At 43.3% G+C, this 26969-nt stretch overlaps 1 protein-coding gene across 6 annotated transcripts in view; it reads right to left on the bottom strand.

Moving 5' to 3' along the window:
• hmces (5-hydroxymethylcytosine binding, ES cell specific) overlaps window positions 1-25876 on the bottom strand; it is a 53283-nt gene extending 27407 nt beyond the window's left edge. For 2 of the 6 annotated variants that reach the window (XM_059943964.1, XM_059943969.1), the window contains exons 1-3: window positions 25783-25876; window positions 21370-21454; window positions 2800-3014 (exon numbers count right to left, since the gene is read on the bottom strand). In XM_059943964.1, the coding sequence (XP_059799947.1) occupies window positions 2800-2988 (189 nt within the window). In that variant the 5' untranslated portion in view covers window positions 2989-3014; window positions 21370-21454; window positions 25783-25876. Of the gene's footprint in view, window positions 1-2799; window positions 3015-21369; window positions 21455-25710 lie in introns of all 6 variants that reach the window. The other 4 variants (XM_059943966.1, XM_059943965.1, XM_059943968.1 and 1 more) reach the window with 4 other exon arrangements.
• Window positions 25877-26969: the final 1093 nt, after the last annotated feature.

The raw sequence follows: 26969 nt of genomic DNA, 5'->3' as shown, positions 1-26969 counted from the left end.
CCAACACAACCCAAGGACGTGCTGGGGGCAGCCCACAAGTATTGCCACACATTCCAGCGCCAACATAGCAGGCCCACAACGTTCAGCGGAACAACACCAAACACAACGAACAACAAGCAAAAGAAGCCCCTCTCCTCCCTCCCATATACAGTCCTCTAAACCCAGGACAGGTCTCCAGCAGACTTACTTGGGCCTCCAACTTCCCCAATAGACTTCAAACTATAGACCCCGAGGATTTCAGCCATCAGTCCTCAACTTCCAGACTTCTGATTGACCTTCAGGCTTCTATCTTTTTGGTATCAATCCTAGGACTAGCTGATGATGGGACTCCAAACTCTAAGCCATGAACTCCGGACTTGCTGACTTGCACACCTAGGAGATCACCGGCTCTCCTGTCCTCTGCGCACATAGACATCGGACCATGGGACCCAGCTACCTCGGGGGATTAGCTAATGTTAGTAGCACTACGTTCTTAGTGCTATAGTGAGGGGACTTATTGTGTCCGATCTGAAGCAGCACATACACCTTTGGCCTCTACCAGGCACTCATCTCCCACCCGTGGGTCCAAGCAGCTGCTTGCGTATGACAGTAGCCACAACCCTGTACACTGCTTTGACAAGTGAACTCAAAGTAAATTTATTATCAAAGTATGTATATGTCACTGATATAACCATGAAATTCATTTTTTGTGGGAAACCACAGTAAGTAATATTGTCAGGCAGGAACTGAGGCCGTCGAGCAGGAACTGAAACAGTCAGCCTGGAAATGAAGCAGTCTCTTAACAGACCCTTTCGTTTCCACCTCCACCACCGCCACTAGCAGCCCATTTCATGCACTCACTACTCTCTGCATTAAAAACTTACCCCTGACCTTAAAACTGTGCCCTCTCATGCTAGCCATTCAGCCCTGGGAAAAAGCCTCTGACTATCCACACGATCAATGCCTCTCATCATCTTATACACCTCTATCAGGTCATCTCTCATCATACATCGCTCCAAGGAGAAAATGCAAAGTTCACTTGACCTATTCTCATAAGGCATGCTCCCCAATCCAGGCAACATCCTTGTAAGTCTCCTCTGCACCCTTTCTACGGTTTCTACATCCTTCCTGTAGTGAGGCAACCAGAATTGAGCACAGTATTCCAAGAGGGTTCTGACCTGGGTCCTAATTAGTTACAACATTACCTCTTGGCTCTTAAACTCAACCCCACGATTGATGAAGGCCAATGCACCATATGCCTTCTTGACCACAAAGTCAACCTGCACAGTAGCCTTGATTGTCCTATGGACTCTGACCCCAAGATCCCTCTGATCCTCCACACTGCCAGGAGTCTTACCATTAATGCTATATTCTGCCATCGTATTTGACCTACCAAAATGAACCACCTCACATTTATCTGGATTGAACACCATCTGCTACTTCTCAGCCCAGTCTTGAATCCTATTAATGTCCTGTTGTAACCTCTGACAGCCCTCCACACTATCCACAACACCCTCCCAACCTCTGTGTCATCAGCAAATTTACTAACCTATCCCTGCACTTCCTTATCTCAGGTCATTTATAAAAATCACAAGGAGTAGGGGTCTCAAAACAGATCCCTGATACACACCGTGGTCACCAACATCCATGCAGAATATGATCAGTCTGCAACCACTCTTTGCTTTCTGTGGATCCACAAAGCAATGTCCCCTTGGATCCCATGCCTCCTTACTTTCTCAATAAACCTTACATGGGGTACCTTATCAAATGCCTTGCTGAAATCCATATACATGAGGTCATCGCTCATTATTCTGAATTCTAGTAAATACAGGCCCAAGAGCCATCAAATGCTCTTGATGTGACAAGCTGTTCAAACCTGGAATATTTTTCATGAACCTCCTTTGAACCACCTCCAGCTTCAGCACATCCTTTCTAAGGGACACAAAACAGCTCACAATACTCCAAGTGAGACTTTACCAATGTTTTATAGTCTCAACATGACACCCTTGCTTTGTATTTTAGTCTTCTTGAAATGAATTGCATTTGCCTTCCTCACCACAGACTCAACCTGTAAATAAAAGCATGGAGACATGGTCAAGAAGTTCAGTTGTTGTTTAGACCAAACATCTGAATGGAGAACAAATGTGATCTAAGTGACTTTGACAGTGGAATGATTGTTGATTTGGGTATCTCAGAAACTCCTGAGCTCCTGGGATTTTCACGGACAACAGTCCTTAGTGCTTGCAGAGAAAAACAAAAAATATCCAGAGAACAGCAGTTCTGAGGGCAATAACATCTTGTTCATAACAGAGGACAAAAGGAGATTGGCCAGACTGGTTCAAGCTGACAGGAAGGTGACAGTAACTCGAATAACCACACTTTACAACAGTAGTGTGCAGAAGGACAACACATCGAACCCTGAAATGGATGGGCTACGCCAAGTTCCAATCCTCTAACTAACAAAGTAACCAGAGCGTAGGTGCGCTTTGATAATTTACTTCTATTTTGAAAATGCTGGTTATGTGGCACGATTTGTCAGAGGAAGTGGTAGAGGTGGTTACTATAACACTATAAAGAGATTTTCAACTGTACTTGAATAGGAAAAGTTTAAAAGGAGATGTTAGAGATGGCAAATGCTGAAATCTGGAGCATAACGTATACAGACTGTACAAAAGCGAACAGGCAGTTCAAGTACCGCCTTGGTTAGCATTGTCAAGCCAGGCCAAAGCGCCTGTACCCATGCTGTAGAACTCTAAAACACAAAAGATCTTTCCATCGATCATCAGGCAACACAGAAATAGAGAGGATGAAATCAATTACTTTGTCAAAATGTCGTCTGGATACCAGAACTGGACTGTTGGAATGTGGGCTCCTGTTGAACGAGGGCCTGTACTTATCTTGGTCCCCATCTCTCCATTCAGGCTCTCGTCTCCTTCCTTGCCTGTCTCGATAAGCACAGGCACGTCTAAGCTGATCAGCTGCCAGCGAGCATGCAGTGCGCCCACACATAATGACACAATCCTTACAGCAGAAGCCTGCAAGACAGACAGTAAAACTGGTTATTACAATGCCGCAGGAGATGACCTGATGATATTTGAACCTTTTGACAGGCTGGAAATTCACAGCCTAGCACATCAATATCCCTACTGCTCCCTTTTGCTGTTATGGACAAACCCAGAATGGAGTAAGAAATGACCGATGGAGCACACAGTCCTGCAGTATGAACGATGAGAAGGGATCACTTCTTTCTATTTCAATGCAACCCCAGATTCGGATGACACAGTATGGCACATGAAGAGAAAAGCTGCAAAGTCACAAATATCCCAAAGATGTGCAGGATGGCACATTAATTAACTACCAAGTTAGCAAAGCAGTTTTTATTTTAATTTAGAGATGCAGCACAGTAAAAGGTCCTTCTATCCCAATGAACCCATGTTGCCTAATTATTCCCATGTAACCAATTTACCTCCCAGCCCTGCACATTGTTGGAATGTGGGAGGAAACCGAAACCCACGTGCTCACAGGGAGAACGTACAAACTCAAGAAAATCTGCAGACACTGAAAATCCAAAGCAAGAGACACACACAAAATGCTGGAGGAACTCAGCAGGTCAGTCAGCATCTATGGAGGGGAATAAACATTCAACATTTCAGCCTGCTGTCCGCCTGATCTATGCCTCTTATACACCTCTGTCAATTCTCCTCTCATCCTCCTTCACCCCAAAGAGAAAGGCCCGAGCTCGCTCAACTTTTCCTCATAAGACATGGTCTCTAGTCCAGGTACTATCCTCTCGGAAGCTTCCACATCCTTGTTATAATGAGGTGACCAGAAATTAACACAATATTCCAAGATTCTTACTACAAAGAAGTGTACATTTCCAAAGGGCCAGTTCCGGACATTGTGGGGACAGTGAGACAGTATTTGGGTCATTGGAGAGAAACTGTTTCTAATTATAGTGGAGAATCCCATGAGATTGCTGGCGTTTCATGTTTGGTTAAGCAGCAGACACCTAATTTTAAATTCTACAGAGCTTGGCATTTTTAAAAAATATATACAAGAATGCTTACAAAGGTTCTTGTTGTGTACAGATAAAAATAACCTCAGTGCAGATCCCATCAGACCGCACTCAGAGCATTGTGAGCTGTTTTGTGCCCCTTATTTAAGAAAGGATGTGCTGGCATTGCATTTGGGTCAGAAGAGGTTCATGTAAATGACCCCAGGAATGAAAGAGTTAACATATGAGAAGTATTTGATGTCTCTGAGCCTGTACTTGCTGGAGTTTAAAAGAATGAGGGGGAATTCTCACTGAAACCTATTATATATTATAAAGCCTAGATAGAGTGGATGTGGACAGGAAGTTTCTTATAGTGCAGGAGTTCACGACCAAAGGACAAAGCCTCAGAATACAAGAGCATTGTACTTAGAGTAGAGATGAGGAGGGATTTCTTTAGCTAGAGGGCTTGAATCCATGGAATTCATTGCCAAGTCATTGGGTATATTTAAAGCGAAGGTTGATAGGTTCTTGATTAATAAGGGCATCAGATTATGGGGAGAAGGCAGAAGAATTCAGGACAATAAATCAGCTATGATGGTTAAATAGCGTAATTCTATCGCTATGTCTTATGGAATAAAATGTGCATAAATACATAAATACCAACATGTGTTCACAATGTAAAGACCATTAGAAAATAGGTGCAGGAGTAGGCCATTTGGCCCTTTCAGCCAGCACCGCCATTCAATGTGATCACGGCTGATCATCCACAATCAGTACCCCGTTTCTGCCTTCTCCCCATATCCCCTGACTCCGCTATCTTTAAGAGCTCTATCTAACTCTTTCTCAAAAGCATCCAGAGAATTGGCCTTCACTGCCTTCTGAGGCAGCACATTCCATAGATCCACAACTCTCTGGGTGAAAAAGTTTTTCCTGAACTCCGTTCTAAATGGCCTACCCCTTATTCTTAAACTGTGGCCTCTGGTTCTGGACTCTCCTAACATTGGGAACATCGGGTTGGTTTGAAGTATTTACAATGCAGTGCAGTGACAATAGATAAAGGGGCTAAATTATATGGATTAGAGTGGAATTAGTATAAAAATCTTTGCTAAAAGTCAGCACAGACTCAATGGTTGAAGGGCCAATTTCCATTCATTATTCCTCTATAACTTCATAACTCCACAGTTCAGAAAATTGAGTGGTCTTGAAACAATGAAATAGAAGTTGCTCAACCAATGTAGGTAATATTCAATTTGCCAGCAGATATCAAGATTGGAACACTTTGGATTGAGAAGGTTATTACACTTGTATCAAATAAAAATCCCTCACAACCATCCCTCACATTCAAGCAAGCAATAAACTCTACTTATATGAGACAGCCCTTCACAAGAATATTTGCAAGGATGTTGTCGGGACCTGAGGACCCAAGTTATAGGGAAAGGATGAATAGGTTAGGACTTTATTCCCTGGAGTGCAGGAGAATGAGGGGAGATTTGATACAGGTATACAAGATTATGAGGGGTATAAACAGGGTAAGTGCAACGATCCATTTCTGTCCTGTGGTATTCTACGACTTTACTGTGCCTTTTCTGCACATGCCCTTTGCAAGGAAAGGGGAAGTGGTAAAGTCACAGTGCAAGTCCTGGGTAAAAATGAGGTTAGATACAAAAGAAAGAATTTAAGCGGTCAGAGGATCAAAACTGGATCTTTCTAGGTAAAGTTTATGACTGACTGACTTCAACTACACCAAGTATAGACCTGAAGTTTCTCTTCCATGGACACATTTTTTTTAAGCTAACATTAATGTCATGTGCTCCTCCAGTTTCAAAATACACCCTTCTCTTAAAATTACAGCCACCAGAGATGTTGAAGTGGTGGGATGGACAATAGCTTTTGACTGTCTCCGGATCGTGGCCTCTGAGGGGCTCTTTGCTATCGCTTGCATAGGGTGGTTGGAGCTTTTGCTGGAGCAGGTTGAGGGAGGGGGAGGATGGAGAATGGACGCTTTTGCTGCTGCTTTGGGGGGGGCTTTGATGTTTTAATGTTTTCTGGTCATTCATTCTTTGGGGTTTTTCTGCTGTTTTGTGGATGTCTGTGAAAAGTAAAAATTTTAGGCTGTATGCTGCATACGTTCTCTGATACTAAATTTAACTATTGCCCCTTGACTCTCCACATTTTGGGCATCACAGATGTCCCTCCCTCATCTCATCAAAAGCTGTCAGCTCAAGAAACACTGTACAGTACTCCACACCACAGTACATGTCCTTTGGCACACCATGTTGTGTCAACCCCCAAGATCAATCTAAGGCTTTCCTCCTTGCATAGTCCTCCATTTTGTTTTCCTCTCACAGTCCAAAGTCATACCGGTTGGTAGATTAATTGGTCATTGTAAACTGTCCTGTAATTAAATCATTAAATCAGGAGATTGCTGGGCGGCACAGCTTGAAAGGCTGGAGTGGCCTGTTCTGCACTGTATTGCAATAAGATAAACATAAAAATAAATTTAATATAAAAATATATATAAACAATAAATTTATGACTGTAATTACAAATGCCCACCAGTAAAGCCTATGATGTAATTGCATAAGCATCAAGTCCTATGAAATAAAAAAAATCAGCCATAACCATTTGATATTCCTTAGTAACTAGGATCAGTTAAAATAATGGAAGTACAGTGCATTCCAGTTAACTGGGACACATCAGGGCCAGTACATTTTGACCCAAATAAGCAGCTGTCCCAATTAATCGAAGTTTCATGGGAATAGTTGAAAAGGTATATAAAAGACAAACTGAGTAGCAAATTATGCACTTAACAAAATCACAGAAAAATTAAAATACTACTGCAGTATTACAAGCCTCTATTAGCTCCTAATACTTATCAACAGAGGAATTCACCCTGTTCTTTTGACTGTAAATGAACAAGATCATCACAGACACCTAGTGTAGATAATGGACTGCCTTCCTACAATGCTATCGAAGATTGCATCCTCCAAATCTTCATTTTCATTTTAGCATCCAAAAATGTTACCTTCAAAGTTGAAACTATGAAGAATTTGATACTTTCAAATTCTTTATAGATCCTAACTTGTGAAATAGGAAATTGGTTCAGTTTCACTCCCAGCTGTTTCTGGCATCGCCAAGCCTGAATGACTGAAACTGCAAAGAGCAAAACAGATCCGAATTGTCTTACTGTTTATTTCTCATTAACTACTACTGACAAAAACAGCTGATTTTTCAACACAAACATATGCAACTGATACGATTTTTAAAACTGTTTGCTCGAAGCACAGTGTTCTGCCTAATGCCCACGAGAGTGCATCAAACTAACATTAGTTAGAAATGTCCTGCCCCAATTAAGCGGCACAGTGTTCCAAATAAACAAAGGGAATCCCGGTGATTTTCTCCATTAGTTCTTTAAATGTTGCCTCAAATAAGTGGCTGCCCTGATTAAACAATGGTCCAATTAACAGCAAACCACTGTATTTCTCTTGGGCTGCCAAATAGTTTTTTTAAAAGATTAGCTGTGTTGGCACCAGAGTGTGTGACAACATTTGCTGGTTGTCCCCAGCATATCCTTAGCTGCGTTGGTTGTTAACACAAATGACACATTTCACTGTATGTTCCAATGTACTGTACATGCAATAAATAAATTCATCTGAATCTGTATTTGCCACAGGTACACCAAAACATACAGTGAAATGCATTGTTTATGCCAATCACCGAGGATGTTCTGGGTGCAGTCTGCAAGATTCACTATGCTTCTTATATAGCATGCCCTGATGAGCCCTTCATTTGTCGGAGGTGACCATGGGTGTTGCATCGCGGCCACACTATGTTGCTGTTGGAATGTGTGGCGATACTTGCGAGCTTCCCCCAACCCCAAGCTTGGGTGTGTAGGCTGTTAATGCAAACGACGTGTTTCACCATGTGTTTGGATGCACCTGTGATAAATAAATCTGAATCTGCTGTCTGAGGACCAAAGGAGAGCAAATGTTATCGCTTTGCTGAAAAGAAAGCCAGGAGAAATGAAGTAACTGCAGGAAAATGAGTTCAACTTCGGTGATGGGGAAACAATCAGACATTGTATTAGCATTCATTGGATCAAATGTTGATTGATAAAGGTAATCTAGCAAGACTGGATTATTGAAAGGTCTGATTCAGGGGTTCCCTACCTTTTTTTTATGCCATGGACCCCAGGTTAGGAACCCCTGGCCTAGACGAGTGGACCTGGAAAGAGCATTTCCTATAGTAAGGGAGTCTAGGACCAGAGGGCAGAGCTGCAAAACAGAATGACGTCCATCAGGATCAGAGATAAGAAGGAATTTCTTTAGCAAGAGGAGGGTGAATATGTGGAATTCGTTGCCAGAGACAGCTGTGGAGGCCGTCATTGGGTATACTTAAAGCAGACGTTAATAAGTTCCTGATCAGTAGCATGTCAAAGGATATGGGGAGAAGGCAGAAGAATGGGGTTGAGAGGGATAATAAATCAGCCATGATGGAATGGCGGGGCAAACTCGATGGGATGAATGACTGAATTCTGCTCCTGTTGTACAGGCAGCATCAATTTGTTGAAGGCTTTGGAAATATGAAGACCAGCAGGGGCACAGATAGGAAATTGGCCAAATGACAAGAAACATATAAAAAGAGGTGAACAAGTGTTCTCAGCCCTGGAGAGAAACATTTAATGGTGTCCCTGCAATACGACCACAAAGATCACTGCTTTTCCTAATGACTTGAGCACATAGGGGACTTGGGTGGCAGTATAGATATACAAGTTCATCCAGAGGTGCCCTTCCTTCCGCTAGCCGGCAGGTCACCCTTGGGCAAGGTGTAGTGCCTGTTTAGCCCCCTGATCAGGATTGCGTGAAGCTAGGTGGTGGATGGTCATATCACAAGTCCTGGTTATGTGACATTGACGCCAGGCAGGTGATCTCTGAAGAGTATTAATAATGGCCAGGGTCACCTGTCTTGTAAAGACACTGCCCAGAAGGAGGCAATGGCAAACCACTTCTCTGGAAAAATTGCCAAGAACAATTATGGTCATGAATAGACCATGATTACTCTCATCATACGACATGACACTTATTGATGAAGATATATAGGGACAATTTCCTAAACTTGGGAGAGTGGTAAAGTATTGGATGCCGAGACATAGCCAGACTCCTGTAAATGAGCAGACAGCAGCCGAAGTATATCACAGAAGTGTGGATTTATTTTTCAATGGAAGAATGAAGCGAGGCAATGAGGTCATAGTGACAGTTCTAAAAGGAGTACAGGAACAGAGATCTGCATGCTTATACATAAAGATTGTTGAACATTGTAGGGTTGCTAGCTTATCACTCAACGGAGCACAGCATGCAGGGAGCTGGCCAGATTCAAACATGGGACCAGATTCAAAGTCCGCCGTGGATGCCACTATACCACCATACCACCCGCCGGCTAACATGACAAATAAAGCTAACTTTTATCGTACAGTGTAGTCATTTCTTGGCCTCACTTTTTAAGAAAGATACAAAGGCTTTGGAAGGTTCAAAAGCCTCTACACTGCCTCTAGGGAAAAGAGATTTCTGGTACACGGACAGAGTGAATAACCTGGGGACAGCCGTATTTAGAATCAAGAAGGATTGGGACAGGAATAACTGATAGATAGAAATCATTCCCATCGGCAGTAGGGTCACAAACCAGAGAATGTGGAATGAAGTGATTGTCAAAAGAACCACACATGGTACAGAGAGAAACTTAATACACTGTAGTTAGAATTCATCTGAAAAGCAAGCCACAACAGCAATCCAGAAATCTGAAGTAAATGCAAAAGTGCAGTGACTAAGATGTTAACAGGAAACAATTTGCAAGGCCACGGAAGCATGTGGATGAGCAGCAAAGGGACCATCTGAACCTCACTGCCTGGCATCACGATGCACAGTGGGCTAAGTGCCATCTTTCCATGCTGTGATTTTTCTGTGACTTTGTTTAGCTATTGTTGCGGTTAACATATTACCAGAGAGATTAACTGGTCACAGATTACAAAACTGACTGTGGACCATGGTATACACAGACTAGTTACAAATTTGTATACAAACAGTAAGGTTACAGAAACAGGCAAGAAGTTGAGTTAAAAATACAAAAGGAAAAGGGATTTTGAATGTCTTCAAAATGTCATTCCCCATTTCCAGTCACTCACCACCACCCCCTCCACCCAATCGGCATCTAGCATAACTTAGAATCAGAGTACTACAGCACAGAAACAGACCCTTTGGCCCATCTAGTCCATGCTTCTGCCTAGTTTCATCAACCTGCATCAAGTCACTTCTCCCAAAGACCTCACCTTTACATTCATCTGTAAAACCCACAGAGAAAGAAGAATTAGATTACCTAAGATTAGATTTATTTGACATCTCTATTGAAACAGACAGTGAAATGCATTGTTTGGGGTCAAATCAAATCAGCTAGAATTGTGCTGGGCAGCCCACAAGTGTTCTGGCAGCAACAGAACACGTCCACAACTCATTAACTCCTTGCCGATACGCTTTTGGAATGTGGGAGGAAACCAGGTGTCATGGGGAGAACCTATAAACCCTTTACAGACAGTGGCCAGAATCGAACCCTGATTTTACAATTGGTATTGTGAAATGTTACCTTGCCACCCTGCAACTGAGACAGTTTTGGGGTTACAGAGTAGAGTGCTAATTAACTCAATGCTATTACAGCTTGTGTCAGAGTTCTGAGTTCAATTCCCATCGATGTCTGTAAGGACTCCGTACGTCCTCCCCGTTGTAGCACACCGCAGTATTAAACACACGTTTATTCAGCAGACTTCCATTTTACAAAACCCGCATTTTGACGTCATACGCACTCTGACCTACGAATACTCACATAATACATTACATCCCCCTTCTCAAGTTTTTTTTTACAATACTGTGAATTACCAAAACAATGCCTCTAGGTATGATTTTCTAACATTACAACAGCCATGACATAAACTAATAAAAATCTTCACTTCTTTTACTGTATTCTACATTGTATCTTACACTACTAACAGCAGTATATTTTCTTTTACTAACATAGACTAATAAACCTTTTATTTCACACCTTGGAACTTATAACATGTGATTTTGTCTCAAACTGTGCGAGACTGTAGGTAGATCTAGTCTCTGTATCTAGCTGGAAGTTTGACTTGTCTCCCAGACCTTGTGTGATAGAACTGTGACTGTGCTTGTCCTTCACAGTCAGTCTCTTGAGTAACCTCTGTGTCTGCATTTCCACCTCGGTCTGTCTGCGCCGAACTTTCACCATCATTGCGTCGTGGGGTTTCATCGCACCCCTCACACTTGGTGTCGTTTGTTTCCATGTCTGTATCTGTGGAAATGTCCTGTGTATCTGTAATGGAAACACCCTCTCACCTGTCTTCAGCAGATGCTTCCTGTTCCTCCTGTAGACTCTTCCATCCGGCGTGCGAACTATGAAGGATCTTGGTTGCTGATGTTTGTTCACAACCACAGCTGGCTGCCAAGCTTCTCCTCTCTGTATTCGGACATTTTCACCTATATGCAGATCTGGCAACTGTCTTGTATGTCTGTCATAGTAGCTCTTTTGCTTTACTTGCTTGTACTTTTGCTTGTCATGTACTTGAACATTACTTTCAGGAGTCAGTAGAGTTGTGGATGTTGGCAACTCGGACTTCAGACGACATCCTATCAACAGCTGTGCAGGAGAGGACCCCACACCCTCAATCGGTGTGTTGCGGAATTCAAGCAGAGCAATGTACGGGTCACTGTTGCTGCTTTGTGCCTTCTTGAGCATGTTCTTCACAGTTTGTACAGATCTCTCTGCTTGTCCATTAGACTGAGCGTGCCCAGGACTGGAAGTAACATGTTGAAATTCCCAGCTTTCTGAAAACTCTCTAAACTCACCACTGGCATATTGTGGACCATTGTCACTGACGACAATATCTAGAATACCATGTCTTGGAAATGTCGACTTCATTGCGGTAATGACAGCTTGACTGGACGTTGTCACTTAACTTGGTGATTTCCGGATATTTTGAATAGTAGTCCACATAAAGCAGATATTCTGCACCATTGTAGTGAAAGAGATCTGTGCCAAGCTTCTCCCATGGTCTTCCTGGTAGTGGATGGGGAAGCAAAGGCTCTCTTGGATTGCTGTTTTTATTTTCATTACAAACAGCACATTGAGACACAATGTCCTCTATCTGAGTTGACATACCTGGCCAATAGAGAATGTCCCTTGCTCTTTCTTTACATTTCACTATCCCCAGGTGTGACTCATGAATTCTGTTGAGCATTTCCTGTCTCATTTGATTTGGTACAATGAGCTTTGCCGCTTTGAACATTAGTCCTGATGCATAGCTAATTTCCTCTTTAAATGTCCAGTATTTTTGTATTTCTTTTGGAACATCTTTTCTTTCTGTTGGCCATCCATTCATTGTAATGTCTCTAAGCATTTGCATTTCAGGATCTTCTGCAGTCGCTTTCCTGAACATGTTCAACTTCTCCTCAGAGATGGGTAGCTGAGGTGTAACCCAGTTGACCTCCAGCTCTCTTCCTAGCAACTCTTCCTTTTGCTCTTTCAGGTAAGCACGGCTGAAAGCATCAGCGATATGCAGTTCCTTTCCTGGCTTATAGGTGACTGTGAGAGTGTACCTCTGTAGCCTGAGAAGCATCCTTTGCAGCCTCATAGGAGCTTGATGAAGTGGCTTTTTGAAGATGCTCTCAAGTGGTTTGTGATCACTCTCAACCTGGATTTCTTTGCCATATACATACTGGTGGAACTTCTCGCACCCATAAACTATGGCAAGTAATTCCTTCTCGATTTGAGCATATCGGTGCTGACAGTCTGTAAGTGCTCGTGATCCATACGCCACAGGCCTCCCATCCTGCAGTATAACAGCTCCTATTCCTTCTGAACTGGCATCCACAGATATCGTCACCGGTTTATTGACATCATAGAACTTGAGTGCTGGTGCATTGGTAACCAACTGCTTCAACGTGTCAAAACTTTTCTTTTGTTCATCTTCCCAATGCCATTCAGTGTTGCTCTCTCGTAGCTTTCGAAGTGGAGCACTGACCTCCTGTTCCACTTCAATTGTTCCAATGAACATGTCACTGTTGCACTCACTCTGTTCCACAGCATGCATTTTCCTTGCTTGCTCCTGCGATTTGCACATCTTTGCAAAGTGATTTTTCTTTCTGCATAATTTGCATGTCTTACCAAAGGCTGGACATTTTCTGTATCCATGTTTATAACCACATCTGTTGCAGTTAACTTCCTTTTGATTATCCTGTGGAGCTGGCTTTGTCCTACTCTTGTCAGTTTTCACAGCTTTTATTTTGTATACTTCAGTCTTTTCATTAAGCATTTTAACCTGACTCAACATGATCTCGCTAGCATGGCACATTATCAATCACTTTTTCCAGTGTAAGCTCCACCTCTCTCAACAGTCTGCCTCTCACATGATCATCTCGTATGCCGCATACAATCCTGTCGCGTATTAAAGAATCATGCAGTTGTCCAAACTCACAGTTTTTTGCCTTGTTCTGCAAATCTGTTACGTAGGCGTCTATAGTCTCTGTCGGTCCTTGAGCCCTTGTAAAAAATGTGTCGAATGTACGGTAGGTTTTTTCTCGGCTCGCAGTAATCTTGAAACTTTCTCTTCAACTCTTCAATTTTATCTCGCTCACCCTCTTGGAAGACAAACGTGTTGCAAACCTTTATTGCCTCTGCTCCTGCTACATGTAGAAACGTAGCACATTGCACTTTCTCCGTCTTGTCATCTACGCCACTAGCGGTGCAAAACAGCTCAAACTGCTGGAGCCATACCTTCCAATTCTCAGCAATATTACCTCATAGGCTTAAACTCGATGGTGGCTGTAACTGTGACACCTTTTTACGTGTCTGCTCTTCCTTTCCTTTCCTTTCCTTTCTGCTTTCTTCTGACACCATGTAGCGTTAATGTGATTCGGACACCGCAGTTTATTCACCAGACTTCCATTTTACAAAACCCGTGTTCTGACATCATATGCACTCTGACCTACAAATACTCACATAATACATTACACCATGACCACGTGGGTTTCCTCCGGATGCTCAGGTGTTCTTCCACATTCAAAAGTACCAGTCCATAGGTTAATTGCCGTTATCCACTTTGGTGTCAAGAATAGGAAGGCAATTATCTGAATGGTGTCAAGTTAGGAAAAGGGGAAGTATAACGAGATCTAGGTGTCCTTGTTCATCAGTCACTGAAAGTAAGCATGCAGCTACAGCAGGCAGTGAAGAAAGCTAATGGCATGTTGGCCTTCATAACAAGGGGAGTTCAGTATAGCAGCAAAGAGGTCCTTCTGCATTTGTACAGGGCCCTGGTGAGACCACACCTGGGATATCGTGTTCAGTTTTGGTCTCCAAATTTGAGGAGGGGCATTCTTGCTATTGAGGGAGTGCAGCGTAGGTTCACGAGGTTGAATCCCGGGATGGCAGGACTGTCATTTGTTGAAAGATTGGAGTGACTGGGCTTGTATACACTGGAATTTAGAAGGATGACAGGGGATGAGATTGAAACATATAAGATTATTAAGGAATTGGACATGCAGGAATTGGAGGCAGGAAACATGTTCCCGTTGTTGGGGGAGTCCAGAACCAGAGGCCACAGTTTAAGAATAAGGGGTAGGCCATTTAGAACAGAGTTCACGAAAAACTTTTTCACCCAGAGAGTTGTGGATCTATGGAATGCTCTGCCTCAGAAGGCAGTGGAGACCAATTCTCTGGATGCTTTCAAGAAAAAGTTAGACAGAGCTCTTAAAGATAGTAGAGTCAAGGGATATGGGGAGAAGGCAGGAATGGGGTACTGATTGTGGATGATCAGCCATGATCACATTGAATGGTGGTGCTGGCTCAAAGGGCCGAATGGCCTACTCCTGCACCCATTGTCTATTGTCTATTGATTAAGCCAAGGTGGCTTGATGGGTGGCATGGCTCGTTGGGCTGGAAGGGATTTGTTCCTCCATGTATCTCTAAATAAATAAAATCATTAATTTAAGTGAATTACTTACTGCCCATTATGCCTCTGGTGTTTGGGGCAGCAATGAAGGTCCTCCATCCCTGTCTGTATAGAAGAATCCTTCATTGCTGTTTCCATAGCAATTGTTTTTAGACCAGTCGGGGTTGTTAGCCCTCAGCTAAATCCCCCGGATCTGGAGGACCAGTGGACCATTCTTAGTTAGGCCTCTACTCTTTGACTTGTTTGACATGGGTGACCTCACCAAGAGCTAAAGCACAAGTCCTTGACTCCAGCCAACATAGCTCTCTGGGTCACTGGGGCACGCAAACCTCCAAATCCTACGACAAGATTGGTGTCCTCTTGGAGGGAAGGAGGGGAACCATCTTGCATCTAGAATGCACACAAAATGCTTGAGGAACTCAACGGGTCAGGCAGCATCTCTGGTGGAACGTTTGGGCGGAGATACTTTGTCAGGGCTGGAAAGGAAGAGAAGAGGCAGCTCTTCATACGAGCATACCAACTTGTGGGAAGAGAATGCAAGTCATGACTCAAAGTGTGATGGCTATTTTACTTTAGCAAGATGCCGCAGAATTTCTTTGTTGAGTCGGGTTTCTCTTGCAGCAGATTACAGCCAGAGAAGTTCAGAGAACACACAGATCCAAAGGGACAGCGACAAGCTATTTCCAACATCATCCAGACAAATAAAAAAAATATAACCACACAATTCCAGCAGGGGTTACGGTGTCCGTTGGCCAGTTGTGATAATGTTGAGGAGTAAATTCAAAAGAAACAGTTAACTATTCCTTCACATCTTTAATATGTATGTATACTCTGAAACAACCAGCAGCTCGATGCTTTGTATAGTCACTGCAGACAGTTAAGGGACATAAACAGTCCACAGTTAGTTCAATATAAATGCTAAGCGAAGTAATTTCCTGATACAAAGCTACTATGAAAAGCACAGAACATACAGTTAGATTTTAACAGCACTTTACTTTTATTCATTAGACAGCATTGACGCTGTACAATAAATTCCAGATTCTGAATTACCGTCGAGAGCACTCTAACCAGTTGATGAATCAGCATTTGGCACAGAGGAGCCGCAGCATAGGATCAGGAAAAGACCATAAGATAAAGGAGCAGAATTAGGCCATTTGACTGATCCAATTTTCCTCTCACCCCAATCTCCTTTCTCCCCCCTCTCCCCAGTATCCCTTTGTGCCCTGACTAAGCAAGAATCTACTTTGTATCACCCTCTGCCTTAAATAATGACTTGGACACCACAGCTGTCTTTGGCAAAAAATCCCACAAATTCACCAGTCTCTGGCTAAAGAAATCCCTCCTCATCTTCGTTCATAAACCCCTCCATTCTGAGATTGTGTATCCTGGTCTTAGACTCTCCCACCATAGGAAGCATCCTCACTACATGCACTCTATCAAGGCCTTTTATCATTCGAAAGGTTTCAATGAGGTCACCCCTCATTTTTCTGAACTCCAGTGAATTCAGGCCCACAGCCATCAAACACCCTTCATATGATAAGCCATTCAATCCTAAAATCATTTTTGTGAACCTTCTTTGAACCCTCTCCAGTTTCAGCATATCCCTTCGAAGATAAGGGGCCCAAAACTGCTCACAATACTCCAAGTGAGACCTCACCAGTGCTTTAAAAAGTCTCACCATTAGATCCTTGCTTTTATATTCCAGTCATCTTGAACTAACATTATATATGCCTTTGCAACTCAGTTTTTCATATTTTATTTTATCTCCATTTAGGAAAGAGTCTACCCTTTCATTTCTTCTACCAAAGTGCATGACCATACACTTTCCAACACCGCATCCCATCTGCCATTTCTTTGCCCATTCTCCTAATCTAAGTCTTTCTACAGCTTCTCTACTTCCTCAAAACAACCTGCCCCTCCACCTGCCTTCATAATCATCTGCAAACATTTCATGAAAGCCATCAATTCAATCATCCAAATCAGACATAACATAAAAAGAATCACTCCCAACACAGACCCCTGTGGAACACCACCAGTCACCACAGCCAGGCAGAAGGGCTCCCTTTATTCCCAATCTTTGCCTCCTACCAATCAGCCACTGCTTTATCCATACTAGAATCGTTCCTGTAATACCACAGACTTAAAGCTTGTTGAGCAGCCTCATATGTGGCACCTTATCAAAGGCCTTCTGAAAATCCAAGTACACAACATCAACCAATTCTCCTTTGTCTATCCTGCTTGCTATTTCTTCAAAGGATTCCAACAGATTTGTCACGCAAGCTTTTCCCTTGAGGAAGCCATGCTGACTTTGGCCTATTTTATCATGTGTCTCCAAGTATTTGTGACCTCACCCTTAATAATCGACTCCAGTATCTTCCCAACCACTGAGGTCAGACTAACAGGCCTGTAGTTTCCTTTCTTCTGTCTCTCCCTTCTTGAAGAGTGGGGTGACATTAACAATTTTCCAGTCTTCCAGAACCATTCCAGAATGTAGTGATTTCTGAAAGATCATTACTAATGCCTCCAGAATCTCTTCAGTCATCTTTTTTAGAACTCTGGGAGGTACACCATCTGGTCCAGGTGACCTATCTACCTTCAGATCTTTCAGTTTCCTAAGAACCTTCTCTCTAGTTATAGTAACTTCATACACTTCATAACAGAATCAATGAAAGACCGTATTAACTTGGCATTCAACCAGTGTATGACAGACAATAAACTGTGCAAATACCAAAAGAAAGAAATAATAACAATAAATAACTAGAACATGAGATGAAGAGTCTATAGTTTGTGGGAACATTTCAATGATGGGGCAAGCGAAGCTATCACCTTGGGGGTAATCTTTCAGGCAATACATCAAAGTACAGCACTATTATGTCACAGAAACATCAGTTATACTCTCAGCTAGAATGTGGGGACTGATCTCTGCCAATGCTGAGACCAGAAATATTAACAATCAATGCTACTGGTTTTCATAAAGTGTCTAAGTTTACTGAAGATACTGAACTAGGTGGGAAAGAGAACTGTATAAAGGAGCTAAAATGCCTTTTAAGATTTACAAACAATTTAGAAGAAGTGGGAAAGAAGTTGTCACATTGAATGAAATGTAGAGAATCATCAGGTTCTGAAAGATGATTCCGAGGACAGTTAAAAGGGTAATTGCTTTCAGGATGTTTCCCTTGGTTGACGAGTTTTGAAATTGAACTCAGAGATTCAAGATAAAGGGTCAATCACTTATGACTACAAAAAGAAATTTCTCTTCGGAGGCCTATGGATCTCTGGAGTTCTTCATCTCAAAGAGCAGTGGATGGGGAGTCACTGCATATATTAAAGCACAAGGCAGTTAAATTTTTTTGCACTGCAGGGGAAAATCAAGCATTATGGCAGTAGAGTTAAAACTAAACCAATGCACAGAAAATGCTGGACAAAATCAGCAAGTCAGGCAGCATGAACTGAGGGGAATAAACAGGTGTTGTTTCAGACAGAGGTGCTTCATCAGGAAACAATCATTCTCTTAAATATTCACTTCTCTGTTAACTTTTTGTGAATCATACACAAGAATACCTGGCTTCCTCTGCATTTCTCCCATTTACAACCGAGATTCATTTTGTTGTGGGCATGGTCAATAGATCCATAGAATGATAGCCATAACAGAATCTATGACAGACCACACCAACTTGGAAATTCAACCAGAGTACAAAAAACAACAAATTGTGCAAATACAAAACGAAAGAAATATTAAAAATAAATAAACAAACAATAAATATCATGAACATGAGGTGAAGAGCCAATGAAAATGAGTCCATGGTTTGTGGGAACATTTCAATGATGGGATGAGTGAAGTTATTCCCTCTGGTTCAACAGCTTGAAAGCTGAAGGGCTCTAACTGTTCTTGAACCTGGTGATATGAGCCACAAAGCTCCTGTACCTTCTTCCTGATGGCAGTAGCAAAAAGAGAGCACGTCTTGGAAGGGACTGAATTCCCCAAAAATGGATCCTGCTTTCCTAGAACAGAGTTTCATGTAGCTTACCAGCAAGAGACATTGATAGGTCACTTGGCAGTTAGTTTAAAGTAAAAGTACATATATGTCACTCTGAGATTCATTTTCATGCAGCCATTTACAGGAAAATTAAGAAATACAATTGAATTTATGAAAAATAAAGACTGACAAACAGCAACATTCAAAAGAACACGAACTGTGGAAATAAAACAAAGAGTAATACTGAGAACACGAGTGGTAGAGTCATTGAAAGTGAGTTTGTAGGTTGTGGTATCAGTTCAGTGTTGAGGCGAGTGAAGTTGTTCACAAACCTGATGGTTGTAGGGTAATAACTGTTCCTGAACCTGGTGGTGTGGGAACTCAGGGTCCTGTACCTCCTGCCCTATCATTCCCCACTTTCTGTTGTTTTCCAATTGCAGAACTCAGTAAATCCAATATCACTATAGTTAACTTCCTTCAATACCATTTGACACAGGCGATCCCTGCCTTTAGTCCCACGGGTTTTTCTAAGACCTTGTAAAACTCTCAGTTACGAAGTACAGGTTCTTCCATGCTACTTGGAACTCACCCAACTTGTAACTATCAATTGGATCCTCTCATACTTCTCAATGCTGTAAGAGTATAAGCCAAACTTAATCTCTTTTCATACACTGACATCCTCAGCTCTGGAATTAATTTAGTGAATCTACATCGTGCAGACTCCAAGGGACCATAACCTCCTTCAGTGAAGAAAACTGCATATAGAAACTCTTAATGAAATCCGACCTGTACAGATGTACAAAACTTCCTCAATTTTGCAACAAAGGGTACAATACTATTTGCCTTCCTCATTCCCCGCTGCTCTTGCATGTTTAAAATTAGAATCAGACTTATTATCACGGACATGTCATTAAATTTGTTGTTTTATGGGAGAAATACATTGCAATTCATTAATTATACTATATACTACAATAAGAAATAGATATATTTTAAAAAGTCCAGCAAAAGGAGAGCAAAAATAGCAAGGTAGTATTCATGGACAATTCAGAATGTGATGGTAGAGGAGAAGAAGCTGTTCCTAAAATGTTGTGTTTGTCTTCAGGCTCCTATACTTCCTCCCTGATGATAGTAATGAAAAAAGGGCATGTTCCAGAAAATGGGATTTTTTTAATGCCGAACGCCAACTGATTGAAGCGTTGCCTTTTGAAGATTCTACTTATTGGAGAGACAGCATGACCCTCTGGCCTTTCAAGCTGAGCAGCCCAGCAATCCCTAGATTTAAATCATGGGAGAATTTACAATGACCAATTAACCTACCAACCAGTACGCCTTTGGACAGTGGGAGGAAACCAGAGCATCAGGAGGAAGCCCACAAGGTCACCAGGAGAGTGTACAAACTCCTTACAGGCAGCGGTGGGAATTAAACCCGGCTCACTGTTTCTGTAAAGCACTGTGATAACCACTATGCTATCGTGCTTCCCCACATCCTTGGTGACAGGGAGGCTAGGGCCCATGATGGAGCTGGCTGAGTTTACAAACCTCTGCAGTTCCACTTTTTACTTTGCAGCTCTTGCAATGTTGTACCCAGACCTTCTAAGCACCAACCTCTATCAAGGATATTGGCTAATTACACTTGCTTCAAAATTTACTAGTTCCTCATCAACTTAGTATTATTAGTCTTTATCTTCCTGATAAACTCAATAATCTCCCAGTTACCAACTTAACGATTTAAAAATTAAATCCTTATATTTCATCTACCATTTTCTCTTCCACCCAACTCACTAAGTGGGCATCATTTGTTTTTGCACAGAAGCTGCTTTCAGAGACCTTTAGTTAATATTATTTGGTTCCAGTCTCAAACACACCATACTGTTTCCCCCAACACAATTTTTGTGGGAACTCAGCGGGCTTTTCACCACTTGGAGACGAAAACTCAACCCAATAAAAATTCACCATTCATTCCGAAAGAGTTTGTTATCTTTGGCCTGGTGCTGTTTCAGAAGTTCCATCACAACATGGTATGTCACCAAAGATTCTACAGACGTACTGTTAAGAGCATTCTGACTGGATGCATCATCATCTGGTATGGAGGGGGACCAATACACAGAATCAGAACAAGCTGCACAGGGATGAAATCTCAGCCAGCTCCATTATGGGCCACTGTCATTGTAACTTACAGTTTTTTAAAATATAACGTATTACACAGTACTGCTGCCCCAAAACAACAAATTTCACGGCACTTGCCAGTGATACTAAACTTGATTTTGACCAAACCAACTGTTTCCACCAGCACTGCACACACCACCCAACTAATTCCAAAGCAGGTAAAACTTAAAATGCAAAAAATAAATAAAAAACACTTGCAATTTTCTTTCTCTTGGATTTTTGCTTTGCAGCGGAATTTTCAATACCTGGGAGACTCCAAGATGATCCTGAGAGTTGGCAACTCGGATGTGCGAAGTCGGGTGAGCTTCATACGCAGACTCAGCCTCTCATCTGAAAGGCGCGAAGATCAGATTTAAAATAAAACAGTAAACTTGCAGATGGTGGCTGTTTGCACCTGCCTATTAAACAGCAGTACACAGATGAGTAAAGCGTCAGTTCATTATCCGGTGTTTGAAATCCCAGCTGATCTAGAACATCACAAATATCACAACGCTGCATGCATCTCCTTTAAAAAAAACAAATCAGAGCCCCCTCACCTAGAACCTGTTAGGTCAGGACAAACAGTCACATAGACACATCAGGGGAGAAGAGTTGAAACTCAAAAATTAATTTTAAGGGAGGACCAAGTCAGAATGAAACTTGCATTTCACAAATGGTTCTCACACACGATATTATCAAACACAATTATTCAATGCTGCCTGGTGATTTAAAGATTAGAGTCACAGAAAAATACAGCACAGAAACAGGCCCTTCAGCCCATCTGATCTGCATCAATAATTTAATATTTTTTAATTGAATAGCCCAAAGTGGTTTGCAATTTGCAACCATTCAGGCAAAGTTTCAACCAAAAATATTGATGATTATCTCCACAGATGCTGCTTGATCACAGAGTTCCTCCAGTAAATTGTTAGTTCAGATTTTAGTACCTGTAGTCTCTTGGGCCTGCAAGTAATCAGGTTCTAAGAACATCATGTTATGCGCGCAAAATGCCGGAAGAACTCAGCAGATTTAGATGACTAAATTTACTATGAACTTTGAAATTTCAACTATTTTTCGCCTCCATAACTGCTGTCTGATTTGTTGAGCTCCTCCAGCATATTGTGTGTGTTGCATTGCAAGGCTGTGTGCTTACCTGCTCTACACATTTTACACCTAGGACTATGTGACTCAGCACAACTCCAATGTAACATTCAAGTTTGCTGACGACACCACTGCCGTAAGCTGAATCAATTAAAAGCCTGGCTGAGTGGTGCCATAACAACAACCTCTTACTCAACGTCAGCAAGACCAAGAAGCTGGTTATTGACTTCAGGAGGAGGAAACCAGAAGTCCATGAGCCAATACTCACTGGAGGATCAGGTGGAGAGGGTCGGCAACTTTAAATTCCTGTTTCTATTTTGGAAGATCTGTCCTGAGCCCAGCACGCAGGTGCAATTACAAAGAAAGTGTGGCAGAGTCTCTACCTTCCTTAGAAGTTTGCGCAGACTTGACATGATATCTAAAACTTTGACAAACTTCTATAGAAGAGTAAACACAAAGTACACTGCAGATGCTGTGGTCAAATCAACACGTAAGCACACCTTTCCCTCTCTACCCCTCTGCTTTTAACAGGGATCGTTCCCTCCGCAACTGCCTGGTCCACACGTCCCTCAGAGATCTCCCACTTGGTACTTATCCCTGCAAGCATAAGTGCTGCACCTGTCCCTACACCTCCTCTCTTAACACCATTCAGGGCCCAAACAGTCCTTCCAGGTGAGGCAACACTTCACTGGTGAGTCTGTTGGGGTAATCTATTGCATCCGGTGCTCCCGGTGCAACCTACACTACATCGGCGAGACCTGACGCAGATTGGGGGACCACTTCATCGAGCACCTCCGCTCTGTCCACCACAACAGACAGGATCTCCTGGTTGCCATCCGCTTCAACTCTGCTTCATATTCCTATTCAGATTTGTCCATACATAGCCTCCTCTACTGCCATGGTGAGGCCAAACTCAGGTTGGAGGAGCAACACCTCATAAACCATCTGGGTAGTCTCCAGCTCCTCACCAAATTCTCCAACTTCCAGTAATCCCCTCCCTCTGCCTTCCACCATCCCATTTTCACTCTGCCTCCTCTTCTAGATGCCAATAACCTCTCTCATGATTCTGCCTTCGACTACCCATAGTGCTTTCCTCTCACATTCCTTCTTCACCGTTCTGGCCTATCCCTTCCCTGCTTCCCCTCCCCCACCCCTTGATCTTTCCTCTGATTGGCTTTTCACCTGGCACCTTCCACCCTCCCCCCGCCTTCTTTATAGGGCCACTGCCCCCTCCTTATTCAGTCCTGACGAAGGGTCTCAGCCCAAAACATTGACTGCTCATTTCAATGGATGCTGCCCGACCTGCTGAGTTCCTCCAGCGTGTTGTACGTGTTCTATAGAAGAGCAGTGGGGAGTACGCTGACTGGCAACTTCACCCAGCATGCTCACCATTGGAATGTTGGAACCAGAAGCATGACGACACTTGTAACCTGCCCTCTGCACACCCTCATGACCAACTGTGTTGGTTATTGACAGAAAACGACGTATTTCATTGCACGTTTTGGTATACTTTTGACAAATAACCTTAATCTTTATCTTTATTTTGCGACAGTCTTCACTGTGGAAGACACTAACAGTATGTCAGAAATTCAAAGCTGTTGTGGTGGGGGGAGGTATTTAGAAATGAGTACTTGAGAAGCTGAAAGGTCTGAAGGTATATCAGTCATCTGGACCAGATAGACTACATCACAGGGTTCTGAAAGAGGCCGTTGAAGAGGTTGTGAAAGCATTAGTAATGATCTTTCATGAAAGCACTGGATGCTGGTTCCAGAGGACTAGAAAACTGCAAATGTCACCACTCTAAGAAGGGAGGGAGGAAGAAGAAAGTAAATTATAGGCCAGTTAGCCTTGGAAAGATGCTGGAGTCTAGCGTTAAAGATGAGGTTCGGTGATACTTCAAGATGCAAGATAAATAGACCAGTTAGCATGGTTTCCTTAATCTTGCCTGACAAATCTGTTGGAATTCTTTGAGAGAATAACACAAAGGAGAGTTCATGAATGTTGTTCACTTGAATTTTCAGAAGCCTTTTAAGAAGATGCCACATACCTTGCTAACGAGAGCCCACGGTATTACTGGAAAGATACTAGCCTGGATAAAAGATCGGTGAACTAGCGGGAGGCCCATTCTGATTGGCTATAAGTAGTGTTCCGCAGGCATCGGTATTGGGACCATTTCTTTTCACAACGTATGTCAATGATTTGGAACTGGCGATTCTGTGGCCAAGTTTGCATACAATACCAAGGTCGCTGGAGAGGTGGGTAATGTTGAGGAAAACGGAGTCTGCAGAAGAACTTAAATAGATTGGGAGAATGGGCAAAAAAGTGCCAGATGGAATACAGTTTTGGGAAGTGTATCGTCATGTATTTTGATAGAAGGAATAAAGACATTTATTTTCTAAATGGAGAGAAAATTCAAAAATCTGATGAGACTTGGCAGTTCTCAGGCACGATTCCCTGAAGGTTAACTTGCAGCTTGAGTCAGTGGAAAGGAAGTCACTGGAGAGGGTCCAGGAGGTTCAAGAGAACCATCCTGGGAATGAATGGGTTAACATGAGCAGACTATGACGACCTCTGGGCCTGTACTCACTGGAGTTTAGAAGAATGAGGGTGATCTCATTGAAACCTATTGGATACTGAAAGACCTTGATAGAGTGGATGTGGAGAGGATGTCTCCTGTAGTGGGAGAGTCTAGGACCAGAGGGCACAGCCTCAGAAAAGGGGGATGTCCCTTTATTACAGAGATGAGGAATTTCTTTAGCATGCGAGAGGGGGATCACTGTGGAGGCCAAATCATTAGGTTTACAGTACTTAAAGCAGGGATTGATAAATTCTTGATTAGTAAGGGCGTTACAGTTACAGGCAGAAGGCAGGAGATTGGGGTTGAGAGAGAAATTAAATCAGCCATGATGGAATGGCACAGTAAGTGGCCTAATTCTACTCTCTTATTATGTTAGGCTGCAGCGTTTCACCACCCCAACATAATAGTTTGCAAGCTTTAAAGATAACGCCATACATCTCAACAGCAGCAAAACAAAATCTCAGGTATTCAAGTAATGGCAAATCTTACAAAAGCGTTAGAAAGAGATCAGATACTTCTCTCAGAAGCAGGACCCCTTGTTCCCCAGCTATAGCTCTTAGCAAAAACAAGACAAAAACAAAAGTTAATTAATCAAATTTCTGATTGTCTTCTTGCATTAAACCTAGAAATAAACACCACCCACAGGTTCCTACGATCCCTCTCTCTTTTATAAAGGGCCTGGATCAAATTCCGCTGATGTGGGAAACACTATTTGAAAACAAAGGTACATTTTTCAAGAAATGAAAAGTTTGGAAGCGCCTATTTTAAGTTGTGCAATACTGGAGGAACTCTGAGCAGAGTCCTGGAAGGACTGGGGTCGAAACATCGACTGTTTATTCATTCCTCCAGATGCTGCCTGGCCTGCTGAGCTCCTCCAACGTGTTGTGTGTGTGTGTGTTGCTCCGGATTTCCAGCGTCCCGTGTTTACATTTTAGGCCGTGTCAGTTGCTATTACAAACGGTGCAGTGAGTTTGTGCTCTGACCACCCACAGGTACTCACGGCGCCCGGCTACGGCTGCATCGCATCTCTGGTTTACCGCACGCCGCTGCTTTGTTGTCCTTCCGCCCAGGCGCGCTCGCGGAAACGTGCGCCGTGACGCAACGCGTTTCTGACAACGCTCGCGCAGGTCGTACGGTCGCCATGTTGGTGAGGTCAGCATCTGTTTCCCCCTCTCCCCCCCCCCCCCCCCGGAATAAATGTACTTCTGCTTCCTCTCCAATCTGTTAAATGTTTGTCTCCTTAGTCCTGTGTTGTACATTTATTATGAATATAAGAGATACTGCAGATTGTGGAAATCTTAAGGAACACACACACAAAATACTGGAGTATACTTTATGTGTGTTTTACTACTTACTACTTTACTACTTGTTTTACTACTTTATAAGCACAACAAAGTTTGCCGATATTGGAAGTCCAGATAAACAAAATGCCGGAGAAACTCCGTAAGTCAGGCTGTGGAGTTGAATAAACAGTCAGCTAGTTATTCGTTTCCATAGGTTCTGAATGACTTGCTCCAGCATCTTGTGTATGTTGTACGTCAGTGGTCCCCAGCTGGGCCGCGAGGAGACGATGTGATTTGTCGATATGAAACGATACGAGTCAGCTGCACCTTTCCTCATTCCCTGTCACGGTCACTGTTGAACTCGAACGCACGCGAGGTCATCAGTCACCTAAACGCAGCGATACCCTCCGGCCGGCGGGAAATGCCGTTGGTACCGGCCCGGAGCGTGGACAGGTGGGCACCGCCTCGAGCTGCCGGCGGGAAGTGCCGTTGGTACCGGCCCGGAGCGTGGACAGGTGGGCACCGCCTCGAGCTGCCGGCGGGAAATGCTTTTGGTACCGGCCCGGAGCGCGGACAGGTGGGCACCGCCTCGAGCTGCCGGCGGGAAGTGCCGTTGGTACCGGCCCGGAGCGCGGACAGGTGGGCACCGCCTCACGTGGCCGGCGGGAAATGCCGTTGGTACCGGCCCGGAGCGCGGACAGGTGGGCACCGCCTCGAGCTGCTGGCGGGAAGTGCCGTTGGTACCGGCCCGGAGCGTGGACAGGTGGGCACCGCCTCACGTGGCCGGCGGGAAATGCTGTTGGTACCGGCCCGGAGCGCGGACAGGTGGGCACCGCCTCACGTGGCCGGCGGGAAATGCCGTTGGTACCGGCCCGGAGCGCGGACAGGTGGGCACCGCCTCGAG

Source organism: Hypanus sabinus, chromosome 19 (assembly GCF_030144855.1).
Source record: "Hypanus sabinus isolate sHypSab1 chromosome 19, sHypSab1.hap1, whole genome shotgun sequence".
In the NCBI taxonomy this organism is placed as follows: Eukaryota; Metazoa; Chordata; class Chondrichthyes; order Myliobatiformes; family Dasyatidae; genus Hypanus; species Hypanus sabinus.
Note: the sequence above shows the minus strand (reverse complement) of the source record. Positions and strands in the feature narration are given on the sequence as shown.